This window comes from Corylus avellana, chromosome 1 (assembly GCF_965113065.1).
Source record: "Corylus avellana chromosome 1, dhCorAvel1.hap1.2, whole genome shotgun sequence".
Taxonomy (NCBI): Eukaryota; Viridiplantae; Streptophyta; class Magnoliopsida; order Fagales; family Betulaceae; genus Corylus; species Corylus avellana.
Window position 1 is genome coordinate 24771355 of NC_142490.1, and position 23313 is coordinate 24794667.

Consider the following 23313-nt stretch of genomic DNA (forward strand, 5'->3'; position numbering starts at 1 on the left):
GAGTGAACTAGTTGAGCTCGTCATGCATGGCAATTACCCAGCTTTCATCCTCTAATGCTTAATTCACTTTCTTCGGTTCCAGTTGAGATAGGTAGCAAGAGGATGACACTTGGTTAACTACCCTGTTTCGCAATCGTATACCTTCATTGATAGTACCCAACAAATTCGCTCTAGGATGATTAAGCGTAACTCGAGATGAGGCTTCTTTGGACAAGATATTCAGAATTGGTGATGTACGTCCTATAGTGACCGCCCGTTAAGGCTGCTCCGGTCACTGTTCAACCATTGGATCCAAGGCCCATATATCAACACACACATTTGACCATAGAATCAAGTCTATATAGTAAGTTCATGGCCATTATACTGCACGTACCAATGTACCATGTCATACAATGCATATTATCAACAAGTTATTTAAACAGTTATCAAGTGAATTACGAAAAGTAGACATGCTTATATCATACGCGTGGTTAGTCAACTGATATATCCCATGTTTTTAAGGAAAGAATCCATAAGTGTTTACTTAACTCATACGCTCGCTTGAGTCAAATCCCTGCTATAACAAAACACGACTCATCGTTATAAGCAATATTAGAGAACTCTACGAGGGTCCATCTCACGAAAAAGGTTTATAAAACCTGGTACCACACATTTGGGGTTAAGGGGACGGGTGGCTTGCTCTCTAGGCGAGCATTTGGCTTGTGAGTAAGGCCCGGCTAGAAAACCCTAAAAATGCGTCTATGCTTCCATCTAAAGCTACTTCTGTCTCTAGGTTCTAAAATAAACATGTATATCACAAAAAAAAAAAAAAAAAAAACGCAACACAAGAATCAAGGAGGTGTTTAAAAGCCTTTTGGAAACATTCTTGGTTTTGTTAAGAAATAGACACTTCCAAGGGTAAAACATATCATCAAGCAACTTTAAAAGGAAACAAAAGTGGTTTGAAAAAACCCTTTCAAAATCATTCTTTCTTTACAAGGAAATGGTACAAGAACTCGTTATAGCATCTCCAAAGCTTGCAATATTAAGAGAGTAATAGCAATACTTGGAAAGCTTAAACTTCAAGATATTAACAACTAAGCTAGCATAATCAACTCAACAAATATAAGGGGATATGGTGGTTACCTCAACAAGCAAGCTATTCAAGGCTCCTCCTCCTTCTCTAAAAGCACTCACAACCTTACACACACTCAAGAATCAAGGCAACAGCGTTTCTCTAGGGCTCAGGGGGCAAAATGAAGGCTGGGGGTCGAATAGGGGTATAAGAGAAAGAAGCTGAGGGTAAAATGGGAAATTTTCTAAAAATGGGCGAGCGCTCGTATAGTTCATGGTCGAGCGCTCATATACTGTTCACAACGAGCTAAAAATACTTTTCAGGCGTGCGTTTTGGATATTTTCCAAGGGTCTAAAAATTGGTCAACGAGTGCTCGTGTACTGTTCATGCGAGCGCTTGTGTACTGTTCACAAAAGACCAAAAGTACTCAGAGGTACGATCACACGAGGGTGACCTAACGCCAAGTGAGCGCTCGTGTGGTCCCTTGAGCAAGCGCTTGCCCAGTGAGGGTGCTTTTGGGCTTTTGCTTGCTAAAAAGGCCTTAAGGGCTTGGGCCAATCAAAAAGGGTTTAAGCCACACGTTTTATGGTTCATCAAAGAGGGTTTAATCGGTTAAGAAAACTTTAACTCTAAAAAAAATGACAATTTATCGGGATATTATAGAGAACTACTGTGGTAGCGGATACGTGCAATGACATTGTCACATGCAAAGGCATTGTTATGAGGAAGGAGACAAACAACTTGTATCAAAATTGGAAAATAAGTGTTTTATGTTCCAAAAAAAAAAAAAAACCCAATAAGTGGACAACTTTTAGTGTTAGTATCCTGTAAAGAGCCTTTCAAGACTAGCTCCAATTAATTTCTTAAAATAAAAAGAAATGACTATTTAAATCCTATTGTCAAACAATCTCACACTGTTAAGGCCTTACATGGTAATACAAGGGGCAGTTGCAAATGCTCATTTGCTTCCATTAGTAAAGTAAGATTTTATTCTCTACCTAAACCCATGATGGGTTCATAGTAGAGAACTTGTACAATACAATGGATTAAACCTAATTTCTAAGTTCTACCTTTTCCATTGTTTTATGTATATTGCATTACATTACAGAGTATATAGATCAAATGCTAAATGTTGTCCTTCAACTCTATCTCCATATACCAAATAACATCCTATATTTTCTAACATTAAGCATATTTAACATGCATGTTTCAAAATTCTCCTCATTTTCTTATGATACAAACAAAAAATGAATCAAGGTAGAAGAAAGATACTTCTTTTGAAATGTTGCAAGGAATGATGATGGATTGAGAGCAAAGAGGGTCATTGAAAATCTTAAAAAAATCAAACAATGCTAACATATTGTAAAAAAAAATAAAATAAAATAAAAAATAAAAAGGAGGATGAAATTGAGAGCAAAAAGTTGTAATGGGGGTGGATATGGTGATGTAATTTGTAAAGAAATAACAATCAAATACAATAAAGATAATACTTTTGGCACTTCAAGCATGTTCATTGGAATACTAAGAGCATTCAAAATAGAGGAGCCAAATAGTACTTTTATCTAAAATGGCATCAAATTTGTAAAAAAACCTCCACATTGGATTAGCCAAAAAAAAAAAAAAAAAAAAAAAAAAAAAAAAAAAAAAGCTACGTGTAGCAGCACTTTTCAAGGGAGCCATTTTATTTTTAAGATAAACTTCACTTTACCCCCCCTGAAGTTTGAAGTGTTTTTCAATTTGAACCTCAATATTTAAAAATTTACAATGTACCCTTCTAATGTTTCGAAAATTTGCAATTAACAACTTCTGTTACTAATTACCGTCTAAGTAGACGGAAATGACATCACGTGCATCTCACATGGGATTTTTATACTGCGACTTCCAATTTTGCACTCAACCTAGCTAGTGAAATGACCTAATTGCCTCTCATTAAAACCCAACGCATGTTTTGATTTTTTTCTCGTCAACCCCTTTTGAACCCCACACTCACTCGTGGTCCCTTTGTTTTTCTACCCCACCCACATGACAACAGTGGGCCGATAAAACTCTCATGCTCCCAACAACAGCAACGACAGCAGCCTCTCCCTCATCGTGGAGAAATCGTTTCTTCGACCCACTGCACACAACTTGCTTACATAAAGTTGGCTTTCTTAGAAGGTATGCCCTAATTTTCGTGTAATTTTTTACCATCTACTATTTTAGGGTTTTGTGTAAAATTGGAGGTTTTGGGGGAAAAATTGGGGAATATTGTTTAGGGTTCTTGTAAATTGTTTAGGGGAATATTGTTTGAGGGAATATTTTATATGATGCATTCGATTTGTGAAATTTGGATTTGTGAAATTGTGAAATTTGAATTTGTGAAATTACTTGTATATTTTTGGGTTTTCTCTGACGTTGATAGATGATGGTAGTTTGGTTGCAAAGTTTTTGTTAGTAGTTATTAGGTTCAATGACGTTCATAGATGATGTATATTTTTGGTTGCTTTCAAAATTTTAGGGGACCGCTAAATTATTAGTGGTCCCCTATTAGCTAAATTATTAGCTAAATTAACCACTTAGAATACTGAAATAAATTATATTTGTCAAAAATTATAACAGAATGATATACATAAAAGGTGAATTACTCCATTTGGTCAGGAAGATTTGGGTTTTGTTAAAAAAAAAAAAAAACTTAAAATGAAAGGTTTCATACAACATGAACCTACCTTTTTTTATCATCCGAAACCAAGACAAATGGACATAAAATTTCAACTTTTCAAAAGTTGTGCCAAAGGACTCTGAAATAGAGATAATTTAAAACAATGTAACACAAGGGACTGAAAATAAGTGAATGCTTTGAAAATTTAGTATATAAGCACAACTTAGATATCAAAGGGACGGAAATTAGGTTGACATATTGAATAATTAATTTGGACACAAGCAGACTCTCAACAGAAACTTTCCCTCCATAAATGGCATGTTCATCAAGACTAAAGTTCATATATATTAATGAAGTGAAAAGTAAAAAGTAAACTTCAAAGAATAAACCTTTATTCTGGAGATTATCTAAATTATTAGTGGCCTCCTATTAGCTAAATTATTCTAGAGATTATCTTTGCATTAATAGCTATGGTAAAGTACTAATAGTTTAATTAAATAATTAACATTCATCTTTCTACATCTGGTTGGTTTATATATCTTGCTCTTGCTTAAATTTTTTTTTTTTTTCAAAAGTATTGTATATCTTTTATTATTGTCCAAAAGTAGCGGTCCCCTACTATACCCTTTATAATTATATATCTTTTATTTTGTTTATTACAAATATTTATTTCACTTTGTAGGATGGCAAATTCAAAATTAATGTTTAAGGTCCATTATGGGGGTAGATTCAATAGGAAAGTTGGATGTGATTACGTGGGAGGTGATGTGGCAGTCCATACATAAACTGTTGACCCTGATGAATTGTCATATTTTAAATTGGAAGCCACAAGTAGACATTATGGGTACAACTCATGGGATTTAATATTTTTTCAAGAACCTGATAAAAGTCTAGCTAATGGGTTGTATTTGATTACATCTGACCATGATATGCTATTTATGGTTGCCTCCCATACTAGTCATCACATAGTGCACTTATTCATTGTGTCTTTTGGGGAGGGTGGAGTTGATGAAGAGGATGGAGGGATGGTTGATCTTAATGACCCTTGGTGCCGTGATAAGATTAGTGATGACGAAGATCTATTCGATATAGATGTTGATGAGGTTGATGGTGGGGTTGGACCACCCAAAACAAAACCTAACAAGTCCAATGTAGCTGAGGTGTCAGGGTGAGAAACATGATAGGGATGAGAGAGGTATAAAAGAAAGTGATAAAGAATGTGACGAAGAGGGTGATGATGATGAAAGTGATCATGATGATGATGATGATGAGGGAGAGGTTGCTGTTAACGAAGATGAAGGGAATAACAATAGTCGTAAGCTTAAGAAATATTTTGACGACGATGATGATGATGATGACACCACCTTGAAAATAGGTAGGAGTCATATACTTGAGTCACTAATCATTAGTGATGAAGATGGTGAAACTATATCTGCACCCACATTAAATTTTAATGTTGTGGATCTAGGTAATCCAATAATTCATCTTAAGATGAAATTCCCAAACATTCAAATGTTTAGGAAAGTTGTTAGGGTGTATAACCTAAAGAGGGGGAAGGACATCAAATTTTTTTAAAAAAATGAAACAAGGAGGTGCATAGTGGTATGTAGGATGCCAAATATAAGTATCGGGTGTATGCAAGAAAGATGCCTGATGAAGAATCATTTCAGGTAAGATCTTTAAACACTAAACACATTTCTGGTCGGAACTACAGAAATACCATAATCAACTCAACTTGATTAGCAAACAAACTAATTGACAAGTTTAGGGTTCAGCCCAACATGCCTTTGGATGTAATCCAACATGAAGTGAAGAATACATGAAGTATGGATGTAAATCCATGTATGATGTATAGAGCTAGGAGGATGACAAAAAAAAGATATATGGGAAGCTTGAGGATCAATATGGGAGGCTGTGGGACTATAGTGAAACCTTGAGGCATACTATCAATAGAAGTTGTGTTGTGATGAAAGTGAACAGACCAAACCCAAATTTGGCTCCAAAATTTGGAAGAATATATGTTTCTTTGGCAGCCATGAAAAAAGGCTTTATAGAGGGTTGTAGGCCTGTCATAGGAGTAGATGGATGCTTCCTAAAAGGACCATTCAAGGGCGAACTCCTTTCTGCAGTTGGAAGAGATTGGAACAACAACATGTACCTAATTGCTTTTGCAGTTGTTGAAGATAAGACCAAAGATGGCTGGATCTAGTTCTTTGAAACCCTAGTGTTTGATCTTGGTACCCATGCTAGGCATGCTAGGCCTACATTCATTTCAGATCGGCAGAAGGTAACATTTTTGTCACACTTAAATATTCATGCAATTTGTTTAACTATTGTAGAAGGTAACATATTATTATTTTATTTTGTAGGGTATTATGCCAGCTTTTGAGGTTGTTATGCCAATGGCTGATCACAGTATATGTGTTAGGCATTTATATGCTAACTTTAGAAACATTGGGGGGCATCGAGGATTGGCGCTAAAGAAACAGTTATGGGCTGCAACATCTTGATACACAAAATATGATTTCAATGGTCATATGGAAGACTTGAAGAAAATAAATAAAGACGTCTATGAATATTTGAATAAGATTGACCCTAGTGGGTGGTCTAGGGCATGGTTTAGTGACTACCCAAAATGTGACATGTTAGTGAACAACATCTGTGAGTGTTTCATATGACCATTGAAATCATATTTTGTGTATGAAAATGCTGCAGCCCATAACTGTTCTTTCAGTGCCAATCCTTGATGCTCCCCAATGTCTCTAAAGTTGGCATATATATGCCTAATACATATCATGTGATCAGCCATTGGTATAACAACCTCAAAAGCTGGCTTAAGACCCTGCAAAATAAAATAATAATAATATGCTACCTTCTACAATAGTGAAACAAATTGCATTAATATTTAAGTGTGACAAAAATGTTACCTTTTGCCGATCTGAAATGAATATAGGCCTAACATACCTAGTATGGGTACCAAGATCAGACACTAGGGTTTCAAGGAACCAGATCTAGCTGTCTTTGGTCTCAGCTTCAACAACCGCAAAAGCAATTGGGTACATGTTGTTGTTCCCATCTCTTCCAACTGCAGAAACGAGTTGGCACTTGAATGGTCCTTTTAGGAAGCACCCATCTACCCCTATGACAGGCCTACAACCTTCTAAAAAGCCTTTCTTCATGGCTGCCAGAGAAACATATATTCTTCCAAATTTTGGAGCCAAATTTGGGTTTGGTATGTCCACTTTCATCACAACACAGCTTCCATTGTTAGTATGTCTCAAGGTTTCACAATAGTTCCACAACCTCCCATATTGATCCTCAAGCTTCCCATATATCTTTTTTTGGCCTTCCTCCCAGCTCTATACATCATACTTTGATTTACATCCACATTTCATTTATCCTTTACTTCGTGTTGGATTACATCCAAAGGCATGTTGGGCTGAACCCTAAACTTGTCAATTAGCTTGTTCGCTATCCAAGTTGAGTTGATTATGGTGTTTCTGTATTTCCGACCACAAATGTCTTTAAAGTTTAAAGATCTTACCTGAAATGATTCTTCATCAGGCATCTCTGCATACCACTATGCACAGCATGAAAATCTAATGTGGGTGCAGATATGGTTTCACCATCTTCATCACTAATGACTAGTGACTCAAGTATATCACTCCTACCCATTTTCGAGATGGTGTCATTATCATCATCATCGTCGTCAAAAGATTTCTTAAACTTACGACTATTGTTATCCCCTTCATCTTCGTTAACAACAGCCTCTCCCTCATTATCATCACCATAATCACTTCCTTCATCATCACCCTCTTTGTCACATTCTTTATCACTTTCTTCTACACCTCTCTCATCCCTATCATGTTCCTCACCCTGACACTCAGCTACATTGGACTTGTTAGGTTTTGTTTTGGATGGTCCAACCCCACCATCAACCTCATCAACATCTATATCAAATATATCTTCGTCATCACTAATCTTATCACGCACCAACCAAGGGTCATTAAGATCAATCCTCCCTCCATCCTCTTCTTCATCATCTTCCTCACATTCCTCTTCATCAACTCCACCCTCCCCAAAAGACACAATGAATAAGTGCACTATGTGATGACTAGTATGGGAGGCAACCATAAATAGCACATCATGTTCAAATGTAATCAAATGCAACACATTAACTAGACTTTTATCAGGTTCTTGAAAAAAATTAAATCTCCTAAATTGTACCCATAGTGTCCACATATGGCTTCCAATTCAAAGTATGACAATTCATTAGGGTCTACAATTTCTGTGTGCCACATCATCCCCCACGTACTCACATCCAACTTTCCTGTTAAATCTACCCCTATAATGGACCTCAAACACTAATTTTAAATTGGCCATCCTACAAAGTGAATAAATATTTGTAATGAACAAAATAAAAGATATACAATTATAAGGGGTTAAGTAGGGGACTACTACTTTTGAACAACAATAAAAGATATACAATACTTTTGAAAAATAAAATAAAGGGTTAAATACTCCAAACCCCCATAGGGTTTCCCAACTTTATTTTTTCTCCCATGGGGTTTTATTTTTATCACAGGAGGACCCTGTAATTTTGATAAGTGACCAAGTTAGTCCATCCGTTAGTTGACCGTTAGGACTGACACGTGGACCAATCAGACGTCGACACGTGGCACATATTTTATTTTTAAAAAAAAAAAAATTTAAAAAAAATGTATTTTTTTTTTAAATTAAAAAAAATGTATTTAAAAAAAAAACGAAAAAGAATTGGGGGTGGCTCTTTGGCCATGGGGGTGGCCGAGCCACCCCTTGGGCACCAGGGGTTGGCCGAGCCACCCCCTTGGGCTCCAAGGGGGTGGCCGAAACCACCCCCAGTACCCACTGGGGGTGGCTCGGCCACCCCCATGGAGCCCTAGGGGGTGGTTTCGGCCACCCCCAGTGGGTACTGGGGGTGGTTTTGGCCACCCCCTTGGAGCCCAAGGGGGTGGCCGAGCCACCCCCATCCGGCCAGGCCACCCCCAATTTTTTCGATTTTTTTTTTTTTTAATTTTTTTTAAAAAAATTAATTATGTGCCACGTGTCGACGTCTGATTGGTCCACGTGTCAGTCCTAACGGTCAACTAACGGATGGACTAATTTGGTCACTTATCAAAACTACAGGGACCTCCTGTGATAAAAATGAAACCCCAAAGGAAAAAAAATAAAGTTGAAAAACCCTAGGAGGGTTTGGAGTATTTAACCCTAAAATAAAATTAAAGCAAGACTAAGATACATGAACCAACCAGATGTAGAAAGATGGGTGTTAATTATTTAATTAAACTATTAGTACTTTACCATAACTATTAATGCAAAGATAATCTCTAGAATAATTTAGATATTCTCCATAATAAAGGCTTTGAAGTTTACTTTTTACTTTTCACTTCATTAGTTTATATGAACTTTTGTCTTGATGAACAGGCCATTTATGGAGGGAAAGTTTCTGTTGAGAGTCTATTTGTGTCCAGATTAATTATTCAATATGTAAACCTAATTTCAGTCTCTTTGATATCTAAGTTGTGCCTATATACTAAATTTTCAAAGCATCCTTTGGCATAACTTTTGAAAAGTGGAAAATTTTATGTAGGAGGCTTTTAAAAACTCATTAACTAACTAGATAAAGTGAGTTTTGATGAGTCATTTTGCATAAAAATTTGGCTCCTCCATTGAAATGCTCTAACAAGCTTCAAATACAACACCAAATGCTGGAAATAACTACCAACTACCCACACTAACACTTAAACTTCCCCTAATACAACTACCCACTAACAATCAACTGCCCATAAATATGTAACTCACAAATACTGAACACATTAATTCTATAACTACTAATTAAATATATTAACCATGATTAGGCCAATAACAAAAGTCAGCAACAATTACAAACATAGATTAATCAACCTACCAATGAAATATTCCAGGAATTCAGAACACCCAAAAGAGAACTGAATCGAATATCAAAAGAAAATCCAGTTTCATATTCATTCCACTAGTGCGAAAGAAATCAAAAACCAAGGTTCACAAAAACTGCGAACGAACAGAGATGTCGAAACCGAAAAATGAATTGGAAGTACCTCCACTCCGGGATGTTGCTGAGGAAAAATAGCTCTTGAGGCCATTTCTTGTTCTCGTCTCTGCTTCTGCTGTCACCGGCCACCTCGTCGACCCCAATTACCACAATCTCTGTCTCTCTCTCCCCCTCCCACAATCTATTGATTTCATCTCCTCTGAGCTTTCTATTTATCTTCAGGGTTTTGAATTTTAAAGAATTGTCAGTGAGAAATATATGAAACGCTGCAAGCCCCCAACGGTCTAATTCTTTATCAAAATTTGACCGGAGGATGAATGTGAAATCCAACGGTTATATATATATAATTTTTGTTCATGATTGTAATGAATCGAACACTATAAAATATTTACACATTTCTCATTTTTCTTCAAACAATGAAATATTTTTCGAATATTTACCTAGTTTACATTCATGACGAATTCACCTTCACAATCAAAAGAAGTTTTCATGAAGTATAAAACTTTTAAGATACTGCCCTAATAAAAAAACATATATGCATACTTTTTATTTATGCTCTATACACTTCTTTCATGGATCACAGCGGTGGGTTTAGTTCTGAACAGGATGAAACACATAAAAATAAAAATAATAAAATAATAAATCATTTTCATTGCATTTCCCAAGTGATAGCATAGCGATGCATTTTCCTAAGAACTTGTCAAGTGTTAGTGAGGAGTTTCAAGGTCTGGTCTCCGGTCAAGTACTTCTCCAGTTGAACCATCTGGAAATGCGTCTGGATAGGTAGCCAAAATCCTCGATTTCATGCTTCTGTTAATATGAGAGAGGGAGAGAATTAAATCACCAAACTGCATCAAAATCTGGATTTCCCACAAGAAAATAGTAATGTGTATAAACAATACAATTTCAATCAAGATCACGAAATAGATTTTACGACGAAGTAAGAATAGGGGACTCAGCATATGTGGTTTCATAATCAACAGTAAAGTTGCAAAATGCATCAACTACAAGTCAATAGAAAAGTTCAGGTTATTTGGGCAGTAAAAAAGAATATACAGGAATTTTTTTGAAAGAAGATATAAAAGATGAAGCCAGGAGGAAGCAAGATAAATATGTCCAAATCAAGTGCAATATAAAGGGCTGCAAAAGACTTGATCATCAGAAAATATGCCAAACTGAACTCAGAATATCTTGTTGAGACAAATTTTGATTTGGATAAAAATAAATAAATTGTATGCCAAATAAAAAATTGCAACCCGTTACCTAAAAATTTAAAAATAGTTCCGCATCAATCTACTTTGGAATTTTCTTAGGTTTGGAACATATAAAAGGTCCTTTTCCAGCCCCAAGAGAAGCTAATGAACATATAACCAAAAAGCTTAACGTTCTCTCATATTTACCAAGATGGTGTAGACAAGCAGTTACACCAAGCTTTCACAGCACTCATTTTGGTTTCACGCACGCATGCACGTGAAATGGGAGTGTTTATGTATTATAGTTTGTATGAACGGTTTAGACACAAAAGGCGGAGGCTATATTATTCAACTTATTCAACTTATATTAACCTAATACAAGCATCCTATTATATAGGATTAGGGAAATACCATAAAGACTAAACTACCCCTAAAACCCTAATGACTCAAACCCTAACTCTTCTAACACTCCCCCTCAAGCTGAAGCATATACATCATATGAATCCAGCTTGAAAGATACAAGCAAACGAAAAACAACTAGAAAAACATACTCTAACACTCCCCCTCAAGCTGGAACAGCTTGGAGTACACAATACTAAAATTCATACAAATAACAAGATAACTTAATGAAACTTCAAGGCCGGTCGAAAACTCGTCGGAAACTTCAACAACCAAGCTTTGATCGGATCTCGCCGCAAAACACCAAGGCCGGTCAGATACAACGATCACTTGATCGGGTCTCGCCGTAAAACACCAAGGCCGGTCGGATACTAGCTGAACAACAACCGGTCGGAAACCACCACAAAACACCAAGGCCGGTCGAATCTCGACAACTAACAATGATCACATTTCACGTGATCAACCAATGAGTCTCACCGAAACTACTACTGCTGAAAAATACCAAAAACATAAGCAAAACCAAACAAAAACCTTCGCCGCTTGCCGGAGATTGCCGATACTTAGTGAAAGACAGTCAAAACACGCCAGTGACAGGCAGACCACGCCGGCAATACCAAAACTAGAAACTAAACCACACAGAAACCTTCGCCGGAGACGTATCGGAGGTTGCCGAAAATTTCCAGATCTTACTGGAAAACCACCGAGAGCCACAGAAAATACAAAACTTATAAAACTAGTACAAAGCACAGCTTTCACGACAACTTTTTTTTTTTTTTTTCTACAAACGACCATGGACAGCTTCTTTCAGGCACTGCCCGTGTGGGCACTACGCCCACATGGGTGGTGCTGCCACCAGAAGAACACTCACCAACAACAGAACGAGAGATTCAACCAAAACAAAAAGAGTGGAAGAAAAAAAACTACAAACAAAAGAACCAAGGATCTAAAACCCTAAGGTTGTGATACCATATTATAGTTTGTATGAACGGTTTAGACACAAAAGGCGGAGGCTATGTTATTCAACTTATTCAACTTATATTAACCTAATACAAGCATCCTATTATATAGGATTAGGGAAATACCATAAAGACTAAACTACCCCCAAAACCCTAATGACTCAAACCCTAACTCTTCTAACATTATGAAACCGAGTGAACTGAGGAAACCACTAAACCAAACCAATTGGTTCCAGCCGGTTTCCTTTGGTTTCAAGGTTCGGTTCAATGTTTATTCAGAGAAAACCAATGGTGTTGGTACAGTAGTCGGTTTAAAGGTCTAATAATCCGCATAAAACTGAACCAACCAATCAAGTTCTCATTTAGTTTCAGATTATATTAGTATACACAGCAAATCTCAAAGGAATTTTACCAAATTCTAGTAAAAATGACTCCTAATAAATTATTGGGATAAATTACATAATAAACCCTAGAGTTTGACCCTGGTTTCAAATTAAAGACATTATTACAAATCCTAAATTTTAGAATTGTTGCAATATGGATTTTTACTAACTCTCTATTAACTAAAACTAATAGAAACTCAAGTAAACTGCACTTGAGATCTATTTGGGAACTAGAAGACCCTTCACATGAATAATAGGATATTTGTGAGTTTTTTTAGTGTCAATACCTGTGATTTCCATAGAGGCATTTTTGGTACCCAGATAAGACCTAAGTCCAGTTTATGTAAGCTTTCATTATTTTTAGTTAACAAACTAAACATCTAAATTGCAACAATTTTGTAAGTGTATAGTTAAGGTTGATGAAATTAATAAGTTAGAATTTAATTCAAAAGTAAGGCCAAACTCTGGAGTTGTTAAATAACCACCTATAAATTTTTCTATTTAAATTTGACATCCTAAAGAGTCAAACTTTTGAATCTCTCATCTTTCTGACTACCATCAGTCTCTCTATCATTTCATTTTATTCCCTCTTTACTTTCCCCTTCATGTTTTTCTCAATTTTATTCCTCTCAATTGTTTTCCCCTTTTCCTCAATGTTTATCTTTTCTTTCTTCTCTCTCATCTTCTTGATTCACTCCTCTTTCCCACCCCATCTTCAACTTCTTTTTCCACCTCTTTTTGACCACATTTCTCTACTCTCTACTTTCTCCTTCTTTCTCTATGGTAGATCTCCATTGATATTTATCGTCCCGTTGTAGATTTCCACTGATCTTGGCCATCTTGACTGTTTGGTTGCTTAGAAACTGACAAGCGAACCCACTGCACTGACAGAACTTCAACGCAGTGCAGCTCAGTTAGTAGGCCTTTAGAGGTGCAGTTTGGTTAGTGATTTTGGAAAACTGATTAGGTCAGTTTGGTGGGAGAATCTCCCTTGAAACTGCAACAACTGACACATGAAAACCCTCAGTGGAGGTAGTTGAGGTTAATCATGAATTTGCATCAAAGAGAAGCTAATTTTCTTTCTGGTTTCATATAAGAACTGTTATAATACTCTTATTCTACTATGGAATTCTTTGTTTTTCTTCATTATTTCTACACATCATTGCCCATATCACTAATGTGTTTTTAAAGAATTTGGTTGGCTGTTAGCATACAAAAAGGTGGTTGTTAGTTTGTATAAATTATGCTTAAAAAAAGAAACAACATGAAACCAGATGCTCAACATTTTTCAGTGCTTAGTCCAGGGAAAGGGGTAAGAGAAGATTTATAACGCTGTTACACAAAATTAGATCAAATCTAGTCATTATTGTTCACTAAGTAATTGCATATTTCTTGTCGTATTCCAGGGAAGCATTGACTAAATTTGCACTATATTCCAAAATGACAAGTCAAAATTGCAATATGAGCTTCCTACAGTCACTTATATAATCCAATCTTATCTAGTTCAAAACTTACGCAGGACACACACACACGCGCCTTCATAATTTATCCACCCAATATGGAACTTAACTTTCACTATCCAGAATATCACAATCTCTCCCATCTATATTCCTAACATTCCTGTCAAGTCCACATCACACACCCTAGCGCCGCATGACATTGCTAGGTTGGCTATAATAGCATTTGTCATGACCCAAGGAAGCACTAGCCGCATTTGAGTTGTACTCCAAAAGGACTAGTTGAAATTATAATTAGAGTTAGAGTTACCTATATTGTCAATCTCACCTAGTATACAACCGATGTGGGACTTAATGCATACTCGCCTTCATAATCTATCCCGTATGCATGTGCAAGCGAACACACACCCACAAAAAGTTTTTTTTTTTTTTTTTTAAATGCAATCTCATTATAAAAGCGCAATTCTAGTACATATGAAATATACTTGAGAAACCTCCTATTAGAGAGAAAAGGAAGAACAAAAGTCCAAAAAATCAGAAAAACTTGATGTTAGGGAGATTGATACTCTGGGGAGTCTTTTACTGAGCCCATAACATAACATGTTGAAACACCACACAACTCAAAAGCTTAAGCCTATGGGTTTGGGCCCAACAATGCTATATTAACTACTCACACTTCTTACATATTTCCAATGTGGGACTCTATCCTTTTACACTTACACATATATACTCAACACTAGAAAATGTAGAATATTATATTATGAGATGGCAAGAGAATTATAGAGTTCGCTTTACCATTTGTTTGGTGTTGATTGGGTATGCCTAGATAGGTGAGAGAGTGGTTGGTGAGTTTGAGAGGACATATGGGAAGTTGTAATATTTTGAAAGTTTGGAGGTTGGCTCCTTTGTGTTTAATGTGATGTATTTGGAGAAAAAGAAATGCAAGGAGGTTTGATGATCGAGAGACTTCAGTGTTCAAGCTGAAAAATATTTTGGACAAATCCCTCTACGTATGGATAACATCTTTTAATAGTATGTCATTTTCTAGTTTCCTGAGTTTTTAGATTTTTGTTCTTATTTTACTACATATTAAGGGATTTCTCTTGTATACTTCATGTGTACTAAAGTTGTGCCCCATTGTACTATTAATAAGATTGAATTATTTACCAATATATATAAGTAGAATGATGACCGCGTCGGTGGAGAGAGGACTCATGTCTAGATTTTCGGTGGGCTTGCAAGATCAAGAGGAAATGGTGGTCTCTCACTTGATGTTTGCAGATGACATGGTAATATTTTGTGATCCTAATGTAAAACAAGTCTGAAATCTGAGATGTCTGCTGCTATGTTTTGAAGCGGTCTTGGGATTGAAGATCAACTTGTCTAAATCTGATATTATTCCAGTGAGAGAGATAGATGATGTGGAAGGACCGGCTAGCATACTTGGGGCTGCAATTGGGTGCACATCATAAGGCATCCCATATTTGGTCTTCCATAATTGCAAAAATGGAGAATAAGTTGGCGGGTTGGAAGGGGATGTACTTATTAAAGGGAGGTAGGTTAACACTGATCAAAAGCACCCTCTCAAACTTACCAACAAATTCTTTATCTCTTTTCCCTATTCCAGTGGGAGTAGCAAATCATCTCAAAAAACTACAGAGGGACTTCTTGTGGGGTGGAATTGGGGATGAATTTAAGTATTATTTGGTGAAATGGTCACAAGTGTGTACGCCAATGAAGTTTGGGGGGTTAGGGGTGCAAAGCTTGATTCAATTTAATCAAGCTTTGATGGGTAAATGGATGTGGAGGTATGCGACAGAATGGGAGGCATTATGGAGGAAATTAGTGCATATTAAATATGACAGTCATACAGGTGATTGGTGCTGCAAAGAGGTGGGGGGAACGTATGGAGTGGGAGTGTGGAAATGTATTCGAAGGAGATGGGAAGGCTTTGCGCATCATGTGCGATATGAGATTGGAGATGGTACAAAAGTACTTTTTTGGCATGATGTGTATGGGGAACGCCCTCTGAAACTCGTGTATCCTGTTTTGTTCAATATTGCATGTAATAAGGATGCGTGGGTGAACGAGTACATGGAGAGAACGAATGATATTCTTCATTGGAATGTCCAGTTTTTTCGACCCGTGCATAATTGGGAATTGGAGGTAACACACTTCTTTGCATTGTTGTACTCCCAAAAACTCAGATGTGGGGGTGAGGATAAAATTTGTTGGATTCCGTCAAAAAGAAATACCTATGAAGTGAAATCCTATTATCAGACTCTCTCTACACCGGCACAGACGTATGCTCCGTGGAAGAGTATTTGGAAGGTGAAGGCTCCCTCAAGAGTGGCTTTCTTTGTGTGGACGGCGACTGTAGGAAAAATCCTCACCTTGGACAACTTACGAAAGAGGAATGTTATGGTAATGGAGTGGTGTTATATGTATAAACACTTTGGAGAGTCCATTGACCATCTACTCCCACATTGTGAGGTTGCAAATGAGGTATGGAATGTATTCTTTCAACTCTTTGGAGTGAGTTGGGCTATGCCGTGAAAGGTGAGTGATATCTTGGAAAGTTGGAGGGGTCAATTGGGTAATAGGCATGCTTTGCGTAAGTGGAGGCTAGTCCCATTATGTGTGATGTGGTGTTTATGGCGAGAACGTAATGTACGCAGCTTTGAGGATAATGAGAGCGGCATGATTGAGTTGAGGAAGTTGGCGTTACATACTTTGTTCTCTTGGAGCGGGACTTGGTCGAACTCGCATGAGTCCACCTTTTCTGATTTCTTAGAGCTCTGTAAATCTTTTTCTAATTAATAGGGGCTTCCCTATATACCTCTTGTATACATGGGTTGCGCCCCTCTGTATGTTTTGATAATATACTTATTACTTATCAAAAATATATATATATAACATAATATTTTTCAGCTCTACCACCAAAGTCTCTCAATCTTCAAATACACTGCATTCTTTTTAAAATGTCAGCAAATGATTTTGGAAGTCCTTGATTTTACAATAAAATGGTCTCACTCTTAAGGAATCATAATATTCTCCTCAGTCCCCCACGAAAACTGTCTCCCTCATTCAAAACATATACAAAAGCATATTCTATGAAGTGCAGTGCACTAATTTCGGAGGGCAAAAGAGCTTGCCAATAATGCAGTCTTTAGATAATACAATATGTTCTTAAAACCTTATGTTTGATGTTTACATATAAAAACACAAGTCTCTATGCAACTAAACCATCAAGGCTTACTTATGTATGAGTACGGACAACACTCATCACAACACGATGTTGCACTTTTTAAAGGTTGCTATTAGTGTTTTAAAACCTGAACCAGACGGAGAGGTTGGACAGGTCAAACCGTGGACAGGCCTCTTTTCCCATCCATATTGCACCTCTAAATTAAGTAGGTTCAATCCCCGCATTGGAGGTATTTGACCCATTGTCCTGTGTGACCATTCAAGCATTTTAAGGCCCATCCATCATATTTTGGGATTTGTAATGCAGCCCATCCAGCCTACTTTGGGATTTTCTTAAAGGAGCTGGGTGTGGGAGTTGAACCCACCAAACTACTCACCAATAAACCAACTGCTCTCTTTGTTAAGAATTTTGCAATCCTTACATTTAAAATGGTTTAACCCACGAAATTCATTCCAATGAGTTTATTTGAAAATATTGTTTAGCTTAACAATGGAAAAATTTGAACTCCAACCAAGAAATGGAGTGTTCATCATTAGGCCATCAGCTTTTTATGTAAGATTTTGCACTAAAAATAATATATGCATAATTTTCTTGCACATAAATAAACACAAAACATCAAATCTGTAATGCTACAATATAAATTCAAGCTTCATCAAAAGTCTGCACTGTCTTGTTGGATGTTTGAAGGGTAAATGCAAAATTACTAGTCCTGAGGGGTATTTGAATATTAATAGTTATGGATATAGGTATCAGTCTGCATGTCGGCCAGCAGGCATTTACACAAGAAACATATCTGTTAGTAGATCTACTTGATGGCATTACAATGAACAAAGGATTACTCCAAGTGTTGCAGGATTGGGTGATATGCCTATTATTATCAATTTCAAGGTACCCAACTCCAAAACACTTCAATACACATGTTTTGACTCCTATTTTTTCATATGCTATTATGTTCAAAGATCCTCATATAATGTATCCTAAATTCATCATTAATGTGTCTTATATATCTAAAGAATTTACTTGAACAAACTCCAGATAAACTGTAGGCAACAGAATAATTGACATGCCTCAAAAAGTACCCATTAAGTTAAGAGCAATCAGCTAAGACAATCAGCATGAAACAAAAAAATAAGTGCTAGACATACCTTAGTTTCTGAAATATGTAATCAAGATCTGACTTCATAGACCTCAAAAGACGTGTATTTCTAGATAAGTCTCCAGAAACCTCAGCAAAGCAATGCTCTGAATACTCATTGAAATGCGACAGCACTGCATTGCTATCCTGCAATCTTCCCAATCTGCAATTTGCGGCACCAAAAGATAAAATCAGCATAAGAAAAAATGGTTTTAAAGGCTTCCTATGGGTGTGAGAAATTGGGTTTGGAGAAATGCGAGTATGTGTAGCATTACTCTACACAGAAAGCATACAAATGGGTGCCCCTCCCAAAGAGAGAGTCCTCGACATAGGATAGAGAAAACATAATTTGAAGAATCAAATTAAGGACAATTGATAATTACTAAAACTAGCTTCGAAACAAACTAAAGTTTGTATTATTGGTCTAAGATTTGGCCATTTAGGTTCATCATCAGTTTTGACTTATATGAAGAACAAGCTATTCGTGTATAGATGCTTAATTATAAGACTCTATGATCTTAGTATGTCATTTGACGTACCCCATACTCAACCTAACTTAGCCTTAATTCGACCTAAGTACCTCACATAGACTGTAAATCCTACAGCATTGTTACCCAATATAAGCACCATTCTGTCATTTTCCACACATATCATCAAAGTACTGATGCATTATTTTTTTTATAAGTAATGTTGTATATACCAAAAAGCATAGAGGGACGCAACCCTACTACACAGGACGAATACAAGTGAATGCCTAAATAGAAGAAGAAAATAGAACAATAAACTCGGGAAAGCTAATCACTAACGGAGCTAAGTAAGCATGTGTCCAAGTGAAAAGGGAAAAGAAAAAAGAGGACTTGAGCTCCTCCAAAGTCCTCTCTAGATCCACAAAGCATCCCGCATTTCTCTCCCTCCACAAACACCACAAAAGATAAAGAGGGACCATCTTCCACACCATAGCACTCCGAGAATGATCTCCCGTCCACCAACAAGCAAACAAATCCGCCATACTATTAGGCATAACCCAATATTGTGAAGTATACTTTGGAACTTCAGTTTTCTTGTTCCTTCTGTTGCATAGACCATGCTTTAGGTTCTAGTATCTGCCTAGCTGACAAAAATGTCTAAGCTACAAATGTTTCAGATTTTAGGCTAATGAAACATGGGTAAACCATCCAATTTGCCCAAATTTCTTCCTCTATGCCCAGACGTTTTAAGTGTCGGTGTAGTATAGCACATTAAATGGAAGCTTCACTCAATTTCAGAAACTCAAGTAAAGATGAATCGGTGATTTCATATTTTTTTCCCATTAGATTTAACATCCACTTCTTCTTCCTCTTCATTAACATAGTCTTTTCTAGCTATGAATACAAATTGGTTTTACTTCCTTCACAGAGTAAGAACCCAAATATATTTTTAGATTGAATTGAGACTTCTTTTTTAAAGGAGCAGGGTTCATGGGCTCTTTGTAAAGTTTGGTATTTTATGATGACGGGTTCTTGGTTTCCAACATAATTTTCTAGAATTAATCACAATCACAGCCAAGTTAGACAGACTATAATCAAACAAAATCTCTTCCTACAATTTTTCACATTTTCATAAAAATCAGTATAAATCGGAAAGTAGCATTATTAAAAGCACTAACAAAAGTATCCAATTTTGATAATGTTTGGAGGTCAATTCAACAAACATATATTGTAATCAATAGAGAGAGAAATGTACATAAGGTGCTGCAATTGCTTGAGGGAGTCCAAATCCTCAGCGTTGATAAGGGTTTTGAATTCCCGAGAAACCTCCTCCGAAGCCGCTCTTACCGTCTCTTTCTCCGTCTGCTCCATCTCCAAATGATCACTCCAAGACTCAGAGAGACACAGAGACGCTGATGAAATGGAGCTTTGGGCCTGGGCTTCATATTTGGACTGTTGTTGGGCTCCATCTTTCATATATTTTTTATTATGAGCCACACATGTCGTAATTTTATTGATACTAACTAACCGAATCCGTCAACCTTTTCTAAGAAATTTGACAGCAGAGAGTAATTTTTTATTGATCCTTACCTCAAGAGCTTTAAGAACATTTTAATAGTATAACGAGTTAATTGCAAATCAGGTAAACCACATCAACTGATTTTAATATTTTGCTTAATATTATGAAAAAATAAAATAAAACAAATACGAACACTTTTCTCGATGCGGGTATTCACTATTCACTCAATTTCCTGCATTTTGATATCAAAAATAGGTTAGTGTGCCAGTTTAGGTTAATAGAATTTTATTTTATTACATGGAAAAGTACACAAATATTTCCCCTCAAAATTACGGAAAAGGATTTCTTCATTTCAAACTCTCTTCATTTTTTTTTTTTCGTTAGTGTATTTAGAAGAGCAAAATTATCCAAATATTTTTTTAGGCTAAAATTTGTAGACAATACTACCCTTCTAATGCACTATCAGAAGGAAATTGAGATGATTTAAAATGGAGATGATCATTTTCCTCAAATTACAATCTCATTCTTAATGTCTCCCTCAAGCTATTAATTGTATCAATGTCCCGCTTAAACTACCAAAAATTATCAATATCCTTCCTGAAAAAAAAAAAAAAAAAAAAAAAAACACAAAAACACCTGAGGTGATTGAACCACCCCAAACAATTGGAGTGGTGCTCGAACAACCCGTCTAATTTAAGGGTAGCCAAGCCACCCTCAAACATTAATTAATTAATAATTAAGTTGGTGCAACTCTCAAAACCTATTTACCAAGTAAATAAGTTCAAGGAGATCTCTTCGTAATACCTTCAAAATAAAATAATAGAAATAATTAACCTAGAGATTTATTAGCATATTTTTTTCAAATTATTTAACTTGTAAATAAATGGAAAAACTACTATAAACACTTATTAGAGCAAAAGAAATTGCGGAAAGCGAAAAGAATTACAATAATTTGAGCTACACTTTAATGATAACAATTCCTAATTATCACCAAATCCATCATTGAAATACAACAAAACATAAGAGAGACTCAAACATTGCCTCGACATGACTCCGCTTCATATACTCAAACCCGATGAAAGACCCCTAATCCTCCGGCTCGCTTTAGTACCGATTAAAGTGCAAAACGAATAAATTTTTCACATGTAAAAAGGAAATAATTAGATGAGTCCAAAACTTAGTAAGTAAACGGGAATGCAAAGCTAAGCCAAGGGCTAACATAGACATTACCCTCTTTTGATTATGTTGTTGATCTCGAGAATTTATGTGAAATACAAATAGATAGAATAAACATGGTTGTTTTAGCTTTTATCTAATACATGAACATTGGTGCGTGTTAAAATATTAATTAAATTGTTAATTTTATATTTTTTATTCATTTAAAATTTTTAAATAATTAATGATTTAATATAATATTAAAATAAATATCTCGTGCTCGAATCTTGTCTTTATAATTTAACCCCCATTTTTAATTAAATATCATGAGATTTGTTGATGTTGCATTACTAAATAAAATAGCTATTCTATATAACTTTTGCTTAAAAAATTTGTTGTGAGTGCACTTGTGAGGTTTGTGTCTTACATTGATCAAGTACGAATAAAATGAGTAGTTAATACACCTAAGTGGGCCAATGCTCATTAACTTAAGCTTTTGGGTTAAAGTGGTGTTCAAATATGTATATTAATTTACCTGGTTAGCTTCCAATGCTAAAACAAGAGTCTTGGTCCGTTTAGTTTGACTTCATAAAAGAGTAATTTGGTTCCGTTCTTGGAGTACACGTGATATTCTTGTGTAAAATACTCATTCGTTAGGGAAAGATGAGTCAATGTAAAAGGGACTCATAAGTGAGAGAGAGATTTGTGAATGCATTTGTGATATTTGTGTCATACATTGTTAAAGTATAAGGAAAATGAGTAGTTAATATATCTAAGTGAACAAAAGCCCATTAACTTATATTTTTTTTTACTATATATATATTAATGTACTCTTTGTCCACGACCCTTAAGTTATTCTCTCCCTAAAAAACACCCATGCTTTTCCATTTCTTTAATGCATATTCACCATTAAAGTGGATAAAATGTAAAGAAAATGGAAGAAATATTCACATAACATGGGAGGGTCCAAAGCCTAACATATCCGGTCAGAAACATCACACCATTTGGCATTTGGTCGGGACTTAATTGTTCCATGGGGCCGATGGGCCCAGTGCACCTCCAAGGATCCACCTTTATATATATATATATATATATATATATATATATATATATATAATGGATGAGCATCCTAGGATATTGCTTCTTGGTTGTTTAAATCGCTAAACACATATTTATTTAGAAAAGAAAGAACGAGAAGCTAACACTAGATAAGATATGTAAAAATTAGCCGGGGAAATTTGTGTCTGAGTGTTGAGTTCGGATTGTATTGATACATAAATATAAAATTATATAAGTTAATTATAGTTCAGCCCATTTAATTAAAGAGTCAAACCTTTCAAACCTTAATCCGTTAATTTCATGTTGGGTTCATATTAGGTTTACGAGTTCTATCAAAAGTTGTCAGTCATAAATGTCACCTATCGAATTTGGGTCGTGTCGATGCATGGACATAAGATTATATAAGTCAACCTTAACCCAACCCATCTAATTAAATAGATAAGACCCATCAATCATAACCTACTAATTTTGTATTAAGTTCGTATCAAATTCACAAGTCATGTAAAAATTGTCTACTCTAATCAAATTGTCTCTTGCCATATTCAATAAATAAAAGAAGAAGCGTAAGAATTAAAATTTCATTGACTAATTTTTTTTTTTTTTAAATTGAGTCAAAGCAA

General features: G+C 35.9%; 1 protein-coding gene across 1 annotated transcript; it reads right to left on the minus strand.

Moving 5' to 3' along the window:
• Nucleotides 1-10284: 10284 nt before the first annotated feature.
• On the minus strand, nucleotides 10285-20379 carry LOC132172451 (kxDL motif protein). The gene is made up of 3 exons (XM_059583958.2): nucleotides 20216-20379; nucleotides 18504-18656; nucleotides 10285-10572 (listed from the first exon to the last, which is right to left on the minus strand). Exons 1-3 carry the CDS (start codon nucleotides 20329-20331, stop codon nucleotides 10470-10472), a joined length of 372 nt encoding a protein of 123 aa, XP_059439941.2. The 5' UTR covers nucleotides 20332-20379; the 3' UTR covers nucleotides 10285-10469.
• Nucleotides 20380-23313: the final 2934 nt, after the last annotated feature.

Bases quoted from the DNA above. Each gene is read 5' to 3' on its own strand.
- LOC132172451 (XM_059583958.2), bottom strand. From the start codon at position 20,331: ATGGAGCAGACGGAGAAAGAGACGGTAAGAGCGGCTTCGGAGGAGGTT. The intron at 18,657-20,215 runs GTACATTTCTCT...CGCAAATTGCAG, and splicing joins AAGCAATTGCAGCACCTTAT to ATTGGGAAGATTGCAGGATA. The intron at 10,573-18,503 runs GTATGTCTAGCA...TCATATTAACAG, and splicing joins TACATATTTCAGAAACTAAG to AAGCATGAAATCGAGGATTT.